Source organism: Mastigoproctus giganteus, chromosome 2 (genome assembly GCF_048544385.1).
Source record: "Mastigoproctus giganteus isolate SK-2022 chromosome 2, ASM4854438v1, whole genome shotgun sequence".
Classification (NCBI taxonomy): Eukaryota; Metazoa; Arthropoda; class Arachnida; order Uropygi; family Thelyphonidae; genus Mastigoproctus; species Mastigoproctus giganteus.
This window is the reverse complement of record NC_143576.1, coordinates 14434110-14448595: the sequence shown is the minus strand read 5'-3', so window position 1 is coordinate 14448595 and position 14486 is coordinate 14434110. Positions and strand designations below refer to the sequence as shown.

Here is a 14486-nt window from a genome sequence, read left to right as displayed (position 1 = left end):
CCCGAGTCCAGTGATGCTCTCATAATTAGCCTCAATGGTTCAATGCACTCACTTGCCGCCTCCCTTAAGATTAAAGGGTAAATGCCATCAACCCCAGGAGCCTTACTGGCCTGTAGGCTCAAGAGTTTTTTTCATTATTTCAACATCATTGATTACATTTTTTCAACTTCACTCCCATAATTTTTCATTGACGTAAAGGGTTTTTCTTCTGTAAATATCGATGCAAAGTAACTGTTGAGTTCATCTGCAACATCAGCTGGGGTATCTAATACTATTCCACGTCCATTACATAAGAGTTCCAATCTGGTTTGTCCTTCTCATTTGCACTTATATATGCGAAGTATTCCTTATCACCCTCTCTTTGCCAGTGATTTCTCATAATCTGCCTTTGCCAGCCTAACCTTTTCAGCGGCATTATTACAGATCAATTTGTAGCTGTTATAGGCTTCAGTACTTTTTATTGCTCTCTAACTTTTCCATGCCATCTTTTTTTTTTTTTTTTTTTTTTTTTTTTTTTCGCCAAGTAATCTGGCAACTTCATTATTCATCCAACTTGGAATCCTCCCTGTGAAGTATTTTTATAATGGTATATAAGCATTCAAGGCTTCTCTGATTAATGTTTGAAGTGTATACCATAATTTAATTGTATTTGCTGTCTGTGAGATATGTGCCCAGTTAATAGAGGCCATGTAGCACCTTAAGGCATCGTAATTTCCTTTCCTGAAATTATAACCCATTCCTTTGCCTTTAACTACTGCTACCTCTCTTTCTTCATCGTCCACCATAGAACTCTGTGATCACTTTCTGCTACTGGTTCCTGTACTGTCATCCCTATTATGTCATCTGGTTCATGGGTGATGAAGTCTAGAGTATTCTTTTCCCTAGTACTTTCCCTGACATATTGATACAAATAACAATCATCTAGTTAATTTAAAAATTTTGTTCCCCATGTGGAGTTTCCTTCACATTTGCTCCAATCAATTAGGGGCAAATTGAAATCACCCATAATAAGACATTCACGATTATTCCATTTGCATGTAGAGGCTCTCATCGTAATCTTCTCAATCACCTGGCCTGTAGACTACTCCCACTCTCATTATGCCTTTACTTCCAGCTATCTCACACCATACATACAGATTCTATACTAGCATGCGAAACATCTGAATTCGGGAAAGCTTTCATTGCGCTCAGACTGCTTTTGATAAGAAGCATGACCCCACCACCTCTTTTATCTTCCCTATCCTTCCTAAATACATTATACATACCATACTGAAAATCATCATCCGCTGTCTCCGGGTGGCACCACGTTTCCGTAAGCCGTATTATGTCAGCGTTAGTTGTCCTAATCAGCAGTTTGAATTCACTCATTTTATTGACGACACTTCTGACATTACTGTATAAACAATGAAACTATTGTTCTTGTATAGTTAACTACCACGACACACCCCTTAAAGTTATTTAAGTTCGCTTCCCTGGCAATTAGGTGCCACTCATTTGAAACATTTCTGCCCTCAGAACATCTTGCTACTATGTTCTGTTGCAGTAACAAACGAATACTCTTGAGTTTGTGCAAACGTTAATTTGACCAATACAATCAGATAAATGTGTATCTATATTATCCTTGTCCCCCCCAAACTAGCAGTTTCCCCGAACCTTTAAGGTATCCTCAATGATACTGACAAAAACTTTTGCACCACCTTTGTTTAAATGTATCCTGTCTCTACAAAACAGATTCTTTCTACCTACAAGTGCAGGCCAAGCTGATAGAAATTTCCCCCAAAAGCCTTGCAGAGTCCTTCAAGTCTTGAGTTAATCCACAAGGCTTTAGGCATATAATCCTTCCTATCATGCATGGGCAGAATTGCAGATACATAGACATCGTGACCTAACTCGTAAAATTTCTTCAGCATGGTCCTGTATTTGTCTAACAAATTGTCAGATCATGTATGCTTAATGTCATTAGTCCCCACATGAATAATAATATTCCCCCCCCTTAAAATCTGATAGTCTGTTGGTGACATCATTAATAGTTGCTCCTGGCAGACATACTCTGGTTCTAGTCCACAACTCAATATGTAACAACTCAACTTCTGGTGGACTGATTTTCGTGAAATTTTATATTTGGGCCTTTAAAAAAAGATTTGTTGAGTCTTCGCAAATTTCATTAAAATCAAACCAATAGAAATATGGTAATCATTATTATTTTTTCCCATCCTCATGTAACCACTCAGCTCCCAGTGGATGGATTTTCATGAAATTTTACATTTTGACCTTTTAGAAAGATTTGTTAAGCCTTCCTAAATTTAATTAAAATCAGGCCAATAGAAATCCAACTGTTATTTATTTATTTTTTTTTTCAAATCATATTACTTAAGCTATCCCATATAACATATGTTGTATCTGAAACACTGTGATATTATGTCTGTTGACAAGAAGTAATTCTAGCAAGGCTCGGTATCAGTCATTCGCATCCAACTCATCATTTGCTTATGGGAGAGAACCCTTCTCAGTGTTTCTTTTGCCAGTCACAGCTGACAATAAAACATATTCTTATTGAATGTCCTCAACATTCAACTATAAGAAAATCAAGCTTTATCTCCCTATCCCACCTTTAACCTTATTACATATTCTTGGCAATGAAGCAAATTTTGAGGAACTGTTTACTTATTTGAAATACAAATCTTTATAATAGTTTGTGATCACAATGACATGTGAAATTTATGATAAGCAAATATTGAACAGGCACAATATGGCCCAATAGGCCCTTGTGCCAAAAAAATCCAAATACAACAACAACAATATTAATAGATGAGCAGTGTGGCAGATGTGCAGAAACAGATTTTTCTTGATGCATATAACATTCATTGATTTTTTTTTTTTTTTTTTTTTGCTATAAACCGTGAATTTTACTATTTGCTAATGCACCTGAGATGTAACAGACTACATTTATTAATTACTTGTTAGACAATAAATCTAAGCATAAATTGTCAAAATCCAAGCATGGATAAATAGGGAATGCATCAACAGTTTGGCTGCCTAACTTTTGCTAATTTCTCTACTTGAGTAACTTATATTTTATTAATTATATTATTTATTCTTTTATTCCCTTGGCCCATTGGTTAAAATTTGGAAGGAAGATACTCAGGTACAATTATTACCAAAAACTAAAATTGCTTTGCTAATGTTGCCCGCAGATAATACAGTAATATTATTGAAAGTGAACTAGTAGTAACAATGCAAGCAAGAAGAACCACATGTGAAAATAAATGTAAGCTTTCCTAAAAACACAGGCAATCACACAATAAATCATTTGATGCTTGGTACTGGGGACCTTGGAGGAGAACCCATTATATATACCCCACACAAAACCTTGAATACCTTTGTGAGTCATAATTTTCTGTCATGAAAAACATGTTTCATCATGACAGAAAATTGACCATCATTTTAGTAATGGTCAATTTTTCCTCGAATACCAACAAGTATTAATGCAAGATACTTTAATTGCCCAGTATCTGCATAATATTACTAACCACTTGTGATGCTTTAAATGTCAAAAATATGGGCATTTCCAAATACCATGTGTAGAGGATTAACAATTTGGACACACTGCATAACAATAAGATTATTATTATTATTAGCCATATGGTGCAAGGAAGCTTAAGGCTTTTGCTGCACTGGCCAATAAATAAATAAATTTCTGAGTTACCCTGAGAGAGAGAGAGAGAGAGAGAGAGAGAGAGAGAGAGAGAGAGAGAGAGAGAGAGAGAGAGAAAACAAAAGTCAGAAGTAGAAGGAAATCACCAAGGAAGAGAAGAATGATGTTATCCAGCTCAGGACCCTGGGTGTGCCAAGCCCATACTCACCAGATGTGAGCCCCTGGGGTTTAATATAATAGGCCTTCTTGTATAACACTGAAACCACCATGTTCCATCTATAAAGATGGCCACAAATATTTTAAAACTTGTAAGTAGTGGAAGTTAGAAAAATGTATACAGAAACAAAAAACAACTTGAATGTGTTATATTCAGAAGGAAAAAACTAGTACAGGCAATGCTCATAAGTAAACCAATGTATGCTCTAGTAGTAAACAAGAAACATAGAATAGAAATTGAGCTTTCTGTTCAACTATCAGTTTTTTCACTGTAATCCGACAGAAGAAACTACCTCACATAACTGAATGCATCTTAATAACTACAGAACAATTATATGAAGTTTGCAATACCGTTTGCCCTTATGTGTTTTTTGTGACCAGTAGTATTTAAACTACTTAGATAATGCAATGGTCTTCTTGCTTATAGCAGAACAAATGTACTTTCGCCTTAGTATTAATGCCACTTTAAAACAGAAGGTCTCACCAAAAGACATTTGTTTAATATATGCAATACTACTGTGGCAGACTGTTTCAGGACTAACTGGTCCTTCACCTTGTTTCTTCTAAACCTCAGCTTATAAATTCTCTAAACATCTCTATAGCATTAGCTATATCATAACTCTGAAGACCAACTTTATGTATGACATGGCACTCACACTGGAATACAACTGAAGAATTAACTCTGCTGAATAAGATTTTCTTCCACTGTGAATATTATGAACATATGGGCTGGAACTCATAACCTCCTTGCTCGTGTGTGAGAACTTTCTCATTTGTTATTTCAAGTATGTCACACGCTCACCAGATTACCATGCTAAAATTAAATAAAAGTCTAAATGTAGAGAATTGTTTTATTACATGAAATTCTTCATTTGTCACTTTTAACTCCATTCCTTGGTATAACCTCCCTTCCTATCCATTTTCCTGAAAAAAGTTCAGCTCGTCACTTTTAATTTACTACATTCCAAGTACCATCCACATTACTACAGAAGCATGGGTTCAACAACCTTTTATGCAAATAATTATCATAAAAAAAGTTGCTTAACTTCTGAATACATAAATGGTGGAGAAATTCTTATGATAGTGGAGTTAAATAAAGTTGAGCGCATAGTGAAAATTCATTTTTATTGATATTTTAAAGTATTTTAATACCATTAGCCATCATTCTGTAAGCAAAATGAATTTTAAGATTTTCTTTTTAATATTATAAAATAAGATTATTGTACAAGTAGGGTATAGCCTCATTTTGTATGTAGCAATGAGCAAACTTGGTTTGTTGCTTAGTGTATCAGTTTCATATGGCGGAGGTACTTCGCCATGAGTTGCCTTGGTATTGCAATGCCCCAATAGAGAAGTATATTGCTTTTTATTTAATGTGTATGCCACCACTCAGACAGTGGTGGGAAATGCCTCTACAATATGAGATTGATGCACTGTCATTGCTATATATAGAATGAGATTGTGCCCTACAGTGTATTATAACTTTCTTAGTTAATTTTACTTGCTACACCATCTCACACATTGTAGATATATTTGTTTAATATATTAAAACATATATCTGCAATAAAGTTTTATAGTCTTATAAACATTATCATGATAATGTTTTATAACTCTCTTAATGTGAGGCTTTTGCCTTAAATTTCTTTGAGTTAATTTTACCTGCTGCACCCTCTCACATATTAAAGATATATATTACCACAGGGTTGTTGTTGTTCATGTCCTCACAGTGCCTATCTACCCACTGATGAGACCCCAAGCAGGATTGAAACTGTGGTCTGTTTAGTAGTGTGCATGCTAAATAAAAAGCAATATACTGGAACAGTTCAATACCCATGCAACTTATGACAAAGTGTCTCCACAATATGAGGTTGTTGATAAATAAGAGTAGCAAACTCATTCTATTTGTAGCAATGAGTTTTCTCATTTCTACATATAGAATGAGACTGTCCAACTTGTTAAATAGTGTTTTATAACTCTTGTAGTAATGAAGATTTTGCTCTAAATATATTTGACATTATTAGGAGAGTTTATTCTATGAGATTGTCACTTTTTAATAGCTAATTCTGATTATTTTTTTTAGAGGACTCTGTTGAAACTAGTAGTAGTAGTGGAACGCTGTCCCCAAGCGTAAGCAAATCAGATTATTTTCCATATGTTCCTCCTCAATCTCCATCTTCTGCACAAGCAACTAGTAGCAGCAGTAGTAGTGGTGGTGGTGGTGCAAGCAGTAAATCACCAGGAGCAGCACTGTCAGGTAGTCAAGTGAGCCCAGCTAACATTTCAACTAAGATATCATATAGTATGTTCACTGATACTGATGCACACAAATTTGCTTCTCATTCACTTATTGGTCAGAAACATCCTCGTGACAGATTATGGCTGAATTTAGAAGAAGGGATATCCAGGAATTCCATGAAAATTGGAAGTAAGGATAATAATTTTATTATTATTTTTTAAAAAAAGTACAGTTAACTAATTTGAATTATTTTGAATTTGTATGATTTTAGTAAAGCCCCTTGCACATATCTGTATATAATATGTATTAACCTGTCAGCAGATATTATCAAACTTATACACTTTTAGTATAACCATTCATAGATATTTGTCATTTGATTTATTTTTCCTGGGCTGTGAGTCACTCCTTTCTTTTACAGTTGTGAGGTTTTATAACTTCAATTTTCCTGTTCTAATCTGTTAGTAATTTTTCTATTTTTGAAATAGAACTTATCAGTAACCACAGCTGTCTCATAATAGACAAATCATCTCTTAAGGAATTTGGATTTCTGATAACTTTGTAAACAGTTTTAAAGGGAAAGACAGTGAAAGTTGTGCCTGATATGACAGGCTGTGTGCAATTTGTCTAAATAGTACTTCCCCGTGACAACCAAATATGGAGGATGTGGAAAGGTCAGGGAATGACCATCGCATATCCCCAGAGCAATATGGCCTTAGTTGCTAATGCTCCTAAAAAACCAAATAACAACAACAAATAGTATTTCACACTGCAGTTGACTGAAAATTATCTTGAAAAATACTTTACTGAAGTAAAATTATATTCTGAAACAAGTGTGCTGAATTTACATCTTCATAAGAAAATTCAACAGAATACAGAATTTTTGCATCTGACCTTTTCTTTTTTTAAGTTTCATAATCCCGTGCCAAACAAAATAATTTAACAAAATGTTTCATTATTCTGTGAAAACTCTGTTTACACACACATAACATTTTGCACATGAATAATGAATCTTCCCAGATGTTCCAGCTTATTTGCATAAGAGCTTCATTGGAAATTTGAAACCAACTGCACTCACGCCCATGGATGAGAAAATACAAAAAATAACTGGTAGTAGCTGTGTGAAAGTGTCTTGACGTTCAAGATGGGAGCATCCAACAAAGTTGTGTGGGTGGCTATTTATTGGGGGTGGGAGAAATCTTTTACTCCACTCTCTCTCTCTCTCTCTCTCTCTCAATCAATCCATATTTCATCGGGTATGAAATTAATGCCTCCTAATTTTTTGCTTTCAAATATAGCATGGTAGATCATTTTGCATGCCACTGAGTAGTCACTAGAGTTCTCTAGTTTCACCATACTGAGTGGTGCTGTGATTGGTCTTGTGAGTGCAGCACACAGATAGTTCAAAATGGTGGATGTTACATATATACGTATCAAGCAAAAAGTGGGAATTAATTTGTTACAAGGAAGAAGTGACACCTATAGAAATCCATATGCAACTCAAAAATGTTTATGGTGACAGTACAATTGAACGTTGGGTAAGCCACTTTAAGAGTGAGGAAAGTAACATTGTTGACAAGCCCTGAAGTGGCCGGCCAGTAATATCAGACAACGAGCCAGATCGACGTGTTGATCAAAGAAGATCACCACATCACAACACACGAATTGTGTGTTGATGACCAGCTCTAGCAAGAGTAAGGACTTTTACAGGATTGAAATACAGCATCTGACTCAGAGGTGGTGGAAGTGCATAGAAAATAATGGTGACTTAGTGAAAAAATAACAGTGTGTTTATTAATGATTGAGGATTGATTGATGTAAAAGGCATAGCTGTATTAATTAAATTTTTTGTGGAAAATAATAGGAGTCAATTACTTTTGTATCACTCCTCTTAGTTTTTTTTTTTTTTTTCACATACTGTATATATCTAAGGATAATAATAAAAAAACAAACAATAATAAAAACAAAAGTCTTGTCTAACAATATAGTAATAAGAATAACACTCTTTAAAGATTTTATTTGTAAGATAAACTAAGAGAAAAGCATTAATAGAAATGAAAATATTGTACAGTATATATTTTTATGTATACAATATTTTAGTATCACAGTAAAAAGAATTAATTTTAATATAAAAGGAGATATACAATCCATTAACTTCTTGATAAATTAATCTAATTTAAAGAAAGAATCCAATGTTCTTTGCACAGTTTTTGTTGTATGTGCATTTTAACTACAGCACAGACGTTATCAAATGCAATAGTTGTTTCTTTATCAACAGTATTGCATGCCAACACATTCACTGTTATACTCAATGCGTTTTGGGGCATCTTTTTTAGATGGCAGTGTGTGCGCTTCTTCACTTTCACTGTCACTGGTAACAAAAACATTGTTTTGTTTGGTGCTTAGCATCTCTTCTGGTGTTGTGTAGCTGTGGTAGAAACTACATCATATACCTTCACAAACTCATCAAATCCACCAACAAAATCCATATGCTCTTTCAAATTCCCCCATTCTTCAATGTTGCTATCACATTTGTCTGCTGGACCATGTTTTTTGATGATATTACCTCCAAAGCCATTCTTTCTGAAGAAGTTGATTATTGCACTTGATGGAATACTGTCCCAAGCAATAACAAGATTACAGATGGCATCCAAGACATTCCAATTTAGCTGCAAATTGTTCCCTCGCTCCTATGTTGAGGATCAACTACCTTATCAGGCAGGCTCTATATGCTCTCTTCTGGTTATAAATAATGCCTTGATCCAGTGGCTGCATAAAACTGGTGGTAATGAGAGGTTAAAAACAGCAGTCATATATTTGTTAAATTAAGTGTCTCGGCACTTAAGTTAAATGATCTAGAATCATCAGGCGCCTCCGTAGCCAGGTGGGAAGGAGCAGCAGTGTGTAGCACACGCTTCTTGATTAGACCTGGGTTCAAGCCCATCACCACCAAATATGGAGGATGCGGAAAGGTCAGGGAATGGCCACCGCATATCCCGGAGCAATATGGCCTTAGTTGCTAATGCTCTTAAAAACTAAATAACAAACAAACAACAAATATCTAGAATCATCAAAAAGTTCCTTTTTTCTGAAGCCATTCTTCACTTTTGATAACCAAGACTGAAAAATTTTGACTGTAAGCCAAGCACTTCTAATACCCTCAATCACAGGGAGGTTGGTTAACTTTAAATCATCTTGGCTTGGAAAACTTACCAATCACAAGTGGGCATTGTTTTGTATTGCCATTTGAATTGCAGCATAACAGAACAGTGAGTGTTTGTTTACTTAATTTTCCACCACAACAAGACTCTCCTCGAACAGTAAATGTTTTGTTTGGTAGAAAATTATAAAATAAACTTGTCTCGTCAAGATTAAAAATATCCTTTGCCTCATATTTTTAAAGAATGGACTGTACAGAACACAACCAGTCTGTAGCCCTTTTTTTTTTTTTTTTTTTTTTGTTGAATAATGCAGATCCACCGCAAACATATCGCAAAACCAAGTTATTCCTGTTTTTAAATCTTTGGAGCCAGCCACTGCTGCATTTGAAGTCGCTTTTCTTGCACAGTCGGACCTGATATTGGCAAATTAGATGCACGCATTTGTTGGTACCACTTGAAACATTTTGTTTCAAGCTCTTGGTGTTTTGAACAAGGAATTCATTTCCTGATTTTTATCCCTGTTCCAGTGTCACACACTTCAAGTTTTTTTTTTTTTTTGGTTTTTCAGTATTGTAAATAAAGTAGATAAAGGGATGTTGTATTCCTTTGCAATGTCCATTTTGCTAAGTTCAGTCGTAGAATTTTCAGTTTAATTTCCAGGCTTAATTCTGTCAGTTTACGTTTTGTAACCATAACATTACCAGATGAGATTTAATATGTACAAACTTTAAATTAATTTAAAGACATCAGTTCACAAAAAATAGATTACTGTATGCTGTAGCAAAAGACTGTTTGAACTTGCTCAGAATAATCGCCTGAAAGGGCATAAATTCAAATTGAGGAAAGACAGTTGTAGGATAGATGTGCAGAAGTTTGCCTTTGGTTGATCAACCAGCATGTTCCAGCAATCAACCAGCATGTGGTTGATTGCTGGAACAAACTTCCATCTGTTGTTGTAGAAGTTGATAGCTTAAATAGATTCAAGGCAGAACTAGACAAACATTTGGAGTGAGTGGATGGGTGAAATTAGAAGTTTTTTTTTTTTTTTTTTGGCTGATGCTATATAAGCTTGCTTTCTTGCATTATGTGCCTTTGCTAATGCTAACTGATGTAACAATTGCAACTGACTTTAATCCCATGGACAGCAAGGGAGTATATGTAAACAACTTAGAAAAACTGTTTTATTCTTTTGTTAATTTAACATCTCATCTTTAACAATGATTTTTTTCAGAGTGCACTTACGCTGTAGCTACCATAAACTGGTTTTGTTTACACAAAAATAATTTCTAACAAGTCAGTGCCATTCTTCAGAAAGCAGGGAACTGGGTGGCCAGAGGCAATAATAGGAGAAATAATAAGCAGACAGCTGTGCCAAGATTTGTATTAAACGTACAAAATAACAATATTTATTTATCATGGGGAATTTTGTAATAAATGAAAATATTTACATAGAAAAGCTTATCCTTTTGCAGGGGAATGGTATGTGCTTCATATAAATGAGTACTTTGTGTTAATGAGATTTTACTGCATTAGTGAATTATAGAATATATTATTTTGATAGCTTAATGCCTTATAACATGAAAAAAATTGTACATTAATGTCTTTTGCAATAAATAAAATAATTTTTTCTGTTGGTAGGAGGAAGTAGAAGAATGAATATTCAGCAAATCAAGCATGATTATTCAGTAATCATTTTTTTTTTTTTTTTTACCAATGAGGATAGAAATGCTAAAAGAAATCCATGAAAGAATGACTAGTGTTTGGGGAGTATCACCCAGTTATGCTACTGTTGCAAGATGGTCAACAAATTTAAAAAAGAGGACAGGAGTCAGTTAATGATGATCCATAGTCAGCCATCTGAAACAATTGCCATCTTTGAAGAAATAAATTTTATAAAACAAGAATTAATGTGTCTGAACATAAAAAGGTACTTATCATTTTCTATGGAAGCATTTTAACAATAATGCATGAGCCCTTGGGAACGTCCAAAGTTTGTGCAAGATGTGTTCCCAGAAACCTTTTCATTCATGTCAAACATCAGAGGGTGGAGTCACTAAAAGAGAATTTAAAATTAATTTTTGATAATCCAGGTAGATTTTTTTCCCATTTAGTTGACTGGTAACAAAATTTGGCTACATATTTATGATTTTGAATGCAAATTTTGAAGCATAAGAGATTTCAAACCCAAACATTAGCTAGAAAAGTGTTTTCCAGCTGATGTTTGTACATTGGCATCATTATTGTAACATCTCATGTTGTGAATTCCTTCACAACAAGTTGGCTCACATCTGGTGAGTATGGGCTTGGCAAACCCAGGGTCCTGAGCTGGATATCATCGTTCTTCTCTTTCTTGGTGATTCCTTTATACTTCTCTCTCTCTCTCTCTCTCTCAGGGGGTAACTCGTGGAATTTTTTTTTTTTTTTTTTTGGCTGGTGCAGCATAAGCTTCAGACTTCCTTGTACCATATGGCTAATAATAATAAAATAATAATAATAATAATAAAGAGATAAGCCTCAGTTTTCTGAGACACAAAACAATTGTTGCTAATTGATTACCTTGCATCTAAAACCACATTAACAGAGAATATTATGCCAGTGCCAGCCTTATACCAAAGTTAAAAGTTACAATTGGGAAAAAAGATGAAGAAAGTTGGGTCGCTGAGTTTTGCTTCTCTGTTACAGTGCACCCATGCACAAAGCTCAGATTAAACAGGCTAAAATTTGGATTTGAACAATTAGACTGCCCTTTGTGTGGGCCAGATATGGTTGCCTAGTGACCATTATTTGTTCAGAAACCTCAAGTTGGAACTCATTTTAAAATATTATTAATAGACTAATAATATTTTAAGGCAGAAAACCTCAAACTGTGGCATTAGTTAGTGCATTTTCATCATTACTACATAGTTAAATTTTGCAGACAAACCGAAGTTTGTACATTGGCATCATTATTGTAACATCTCATATTGTGAAATCCTTCACAACAAGTTGCTCTCCTTATACTTCAAATAAGAGATAAGGTGATCACAATACGAGATGTTACAATAATGATGCCAATGTAAAAACTTTGGTTTGTCTAAAAAATTCAACTACGTAGTAATGATGGAAATGCACTGACTAATATCACAGATGACAAATAGCTAAAAGCAGCTGTGGATGCCTGGTTTGATGCACAACCTGAAGGATTTTTTTTTGAAGAATTTAACTCTTTCCAGTTAAATATAATAACTGTATTGAATTTTGGGATGAATTCATTGAAAAATAAAAAAGCAGAATTTTATACTTACATTTTTTATACTACGTTCTCAGAACTTTTTTTATCACCCCTCATATTTGTAGGATAATGATGGCTGGCAGTGAGAGCAGAAGTTGATTACATTAAAGGAAGTTATTGAAATGAACATGCAATGTATGTAGACATTGTGTTGACTGAGTTTTTCTGTTTGTGGTATTGTTTTGAGATCTGTGTCAGTAAGACTCCTACCACTGATAGTGCTCAATGAATGCCAGTTGCAGGAAAAGTTTTGGAGGTTATATTGTGGAGAATTCACTGCTGTAAGGGTGCATTTAGTTTTATAAGTTAATGTGGAAGTGGATGATTTGAATAAATTTAAGGAAGAATTAGACAAATTATTAGAAGGTATGAACAGGTGATGTGAGAAGTTTTTTTTTTTTTTTTTAATTTGGATGATGATCTTATAAGCTTTTGTCATTTGCCAATGCTAATAAATAATATTTATGGCTGTAAAAAGATAAAGCTGATGCCATTATTTCAGTGTTACCTAGAATACCATCAGTGAACTGGAGGGTTCATCAATAGTGTTCTAGGAATGGAGTAGGATAGAGACTAAATTATTCATTATTAGTATTGGCAAAATGAATCAAGGAGGCAAGCTTATGTTTAACATCACCTATATTGTGCAAAAGAAATTAAGGAAATGCAACTAATATCATCTTCACCAACTTCATTTGCTTAAACCCTCTCTAAATAGAGATCAACTTCCACCTCAACAAGATTGGTGTATGCTTATTCCAACAGTCAGTTACTCTGGCCGAAGACAAATTTATGCACATCCGTTCTTCAGTTATTCTTTTATCGATTCAAATTTGTGACTCCTTATGAATGTCACCTGAGAAAGAGTAAAGATGCCCTCTGTTTTAATTTCAATCCTTTTAAGTTTTTAAAAACATCAAGATCATGTCACTATGCGATTGACTGGTTTCCAAACTTTCTAACTTACAGAATTTCAAGTCTCTCTCTCTCTCTGTGTGAGAATATAAGAAATTTGTGCCTGTAACTAATCTTCTTGCTCTTCTCTATACTACTCTTTTCAACAGCTCTACATTCTTCCTAAAATTAGGCCTTGAACATGTATGCAATATTCAAAATGTGTTCTAACCATTGCTTTATATAACAGAATGTTAACTCCTTTGTTCCTGCTGACATACATCTTATGTACCACTTTTGGAATCTAATAGGTTGTTCTTCAAGAGTCTTCAAGAGTATCTTCCTGATAGCAATTTTAATCAGTTGGTATTGTCTTACAGATAGAAAAATCCTAGGTGCACTGATGTCTGAAAACTTGCTCTACTTCTGAACAATAATATGGCTATATATGACCATATGTGTGTATATGGTCAGTAAAATCTAAATTTAAAACAATCTGCTTGTTTTTGATAAAAATGGAGTTTTTTTTTTTTTTTTAAGTCCAAGGTTGATACCTTCATTGTGTTGTTTGGGCGATTAATGCTTTGACTTTAACTTAATCTGTGTTATTATTAAAACAATTCTTGCCTAAGAATATATGATTTAGTTTATCCTGAATATATTTTTAAAAGTGATAATCTGTTCTGTGCTATTCACTTCAGGTTCAAATGGAAATGGTAAACATGTTGGCTCACCTACTGTATTCATTGAGTCAAGAGATGGAAAGTCATCTCAGCATTCTTCTCCTCTTCATGCTGGTAGACAAGGCAGTGCATGGGAGACTTTAGTGCTCTTTGCAGTTAATCTATCCAGATTGAATGTACACATGAATATGGGAAATGTCATGGGAAATACAACGTAAATATATTTACACACCATATAATGTTTCATTTCATTTGCTTGACTTTTTTCATCATTTTAATATATTTTCATTGTTTTATTTAATTATTATTGCTTTTTTTGTAGTCTCCATAGCAGAAGAGTGGTAGTGCCACTTGCCATTGTTTACATGTATAA

At 34.2% G+C, this 14486-nt stretch overlaps 1 protein-coding gene across 1 annotated transcript in view; it reads left to right on the top strand.

The window, feature by feature from the left end:
• tweek (transmembrane protein KIAA1109 homolog tweek) overlaps window positions 1-14486 on the top strand; it is an 806203-nt gene that overhangs the window by 704347 nt on the left and 87370 nt on the right. Inside the window, 2 exon segments of the mRNA XM_090388226.1 lie at window positions 5952-6296; window positions 14132-14327. Of these exon segments, the coding sequence (XP_090244352.1) occupies window positions 5952-6296; window positions 14132-14327 (541 nt within the window).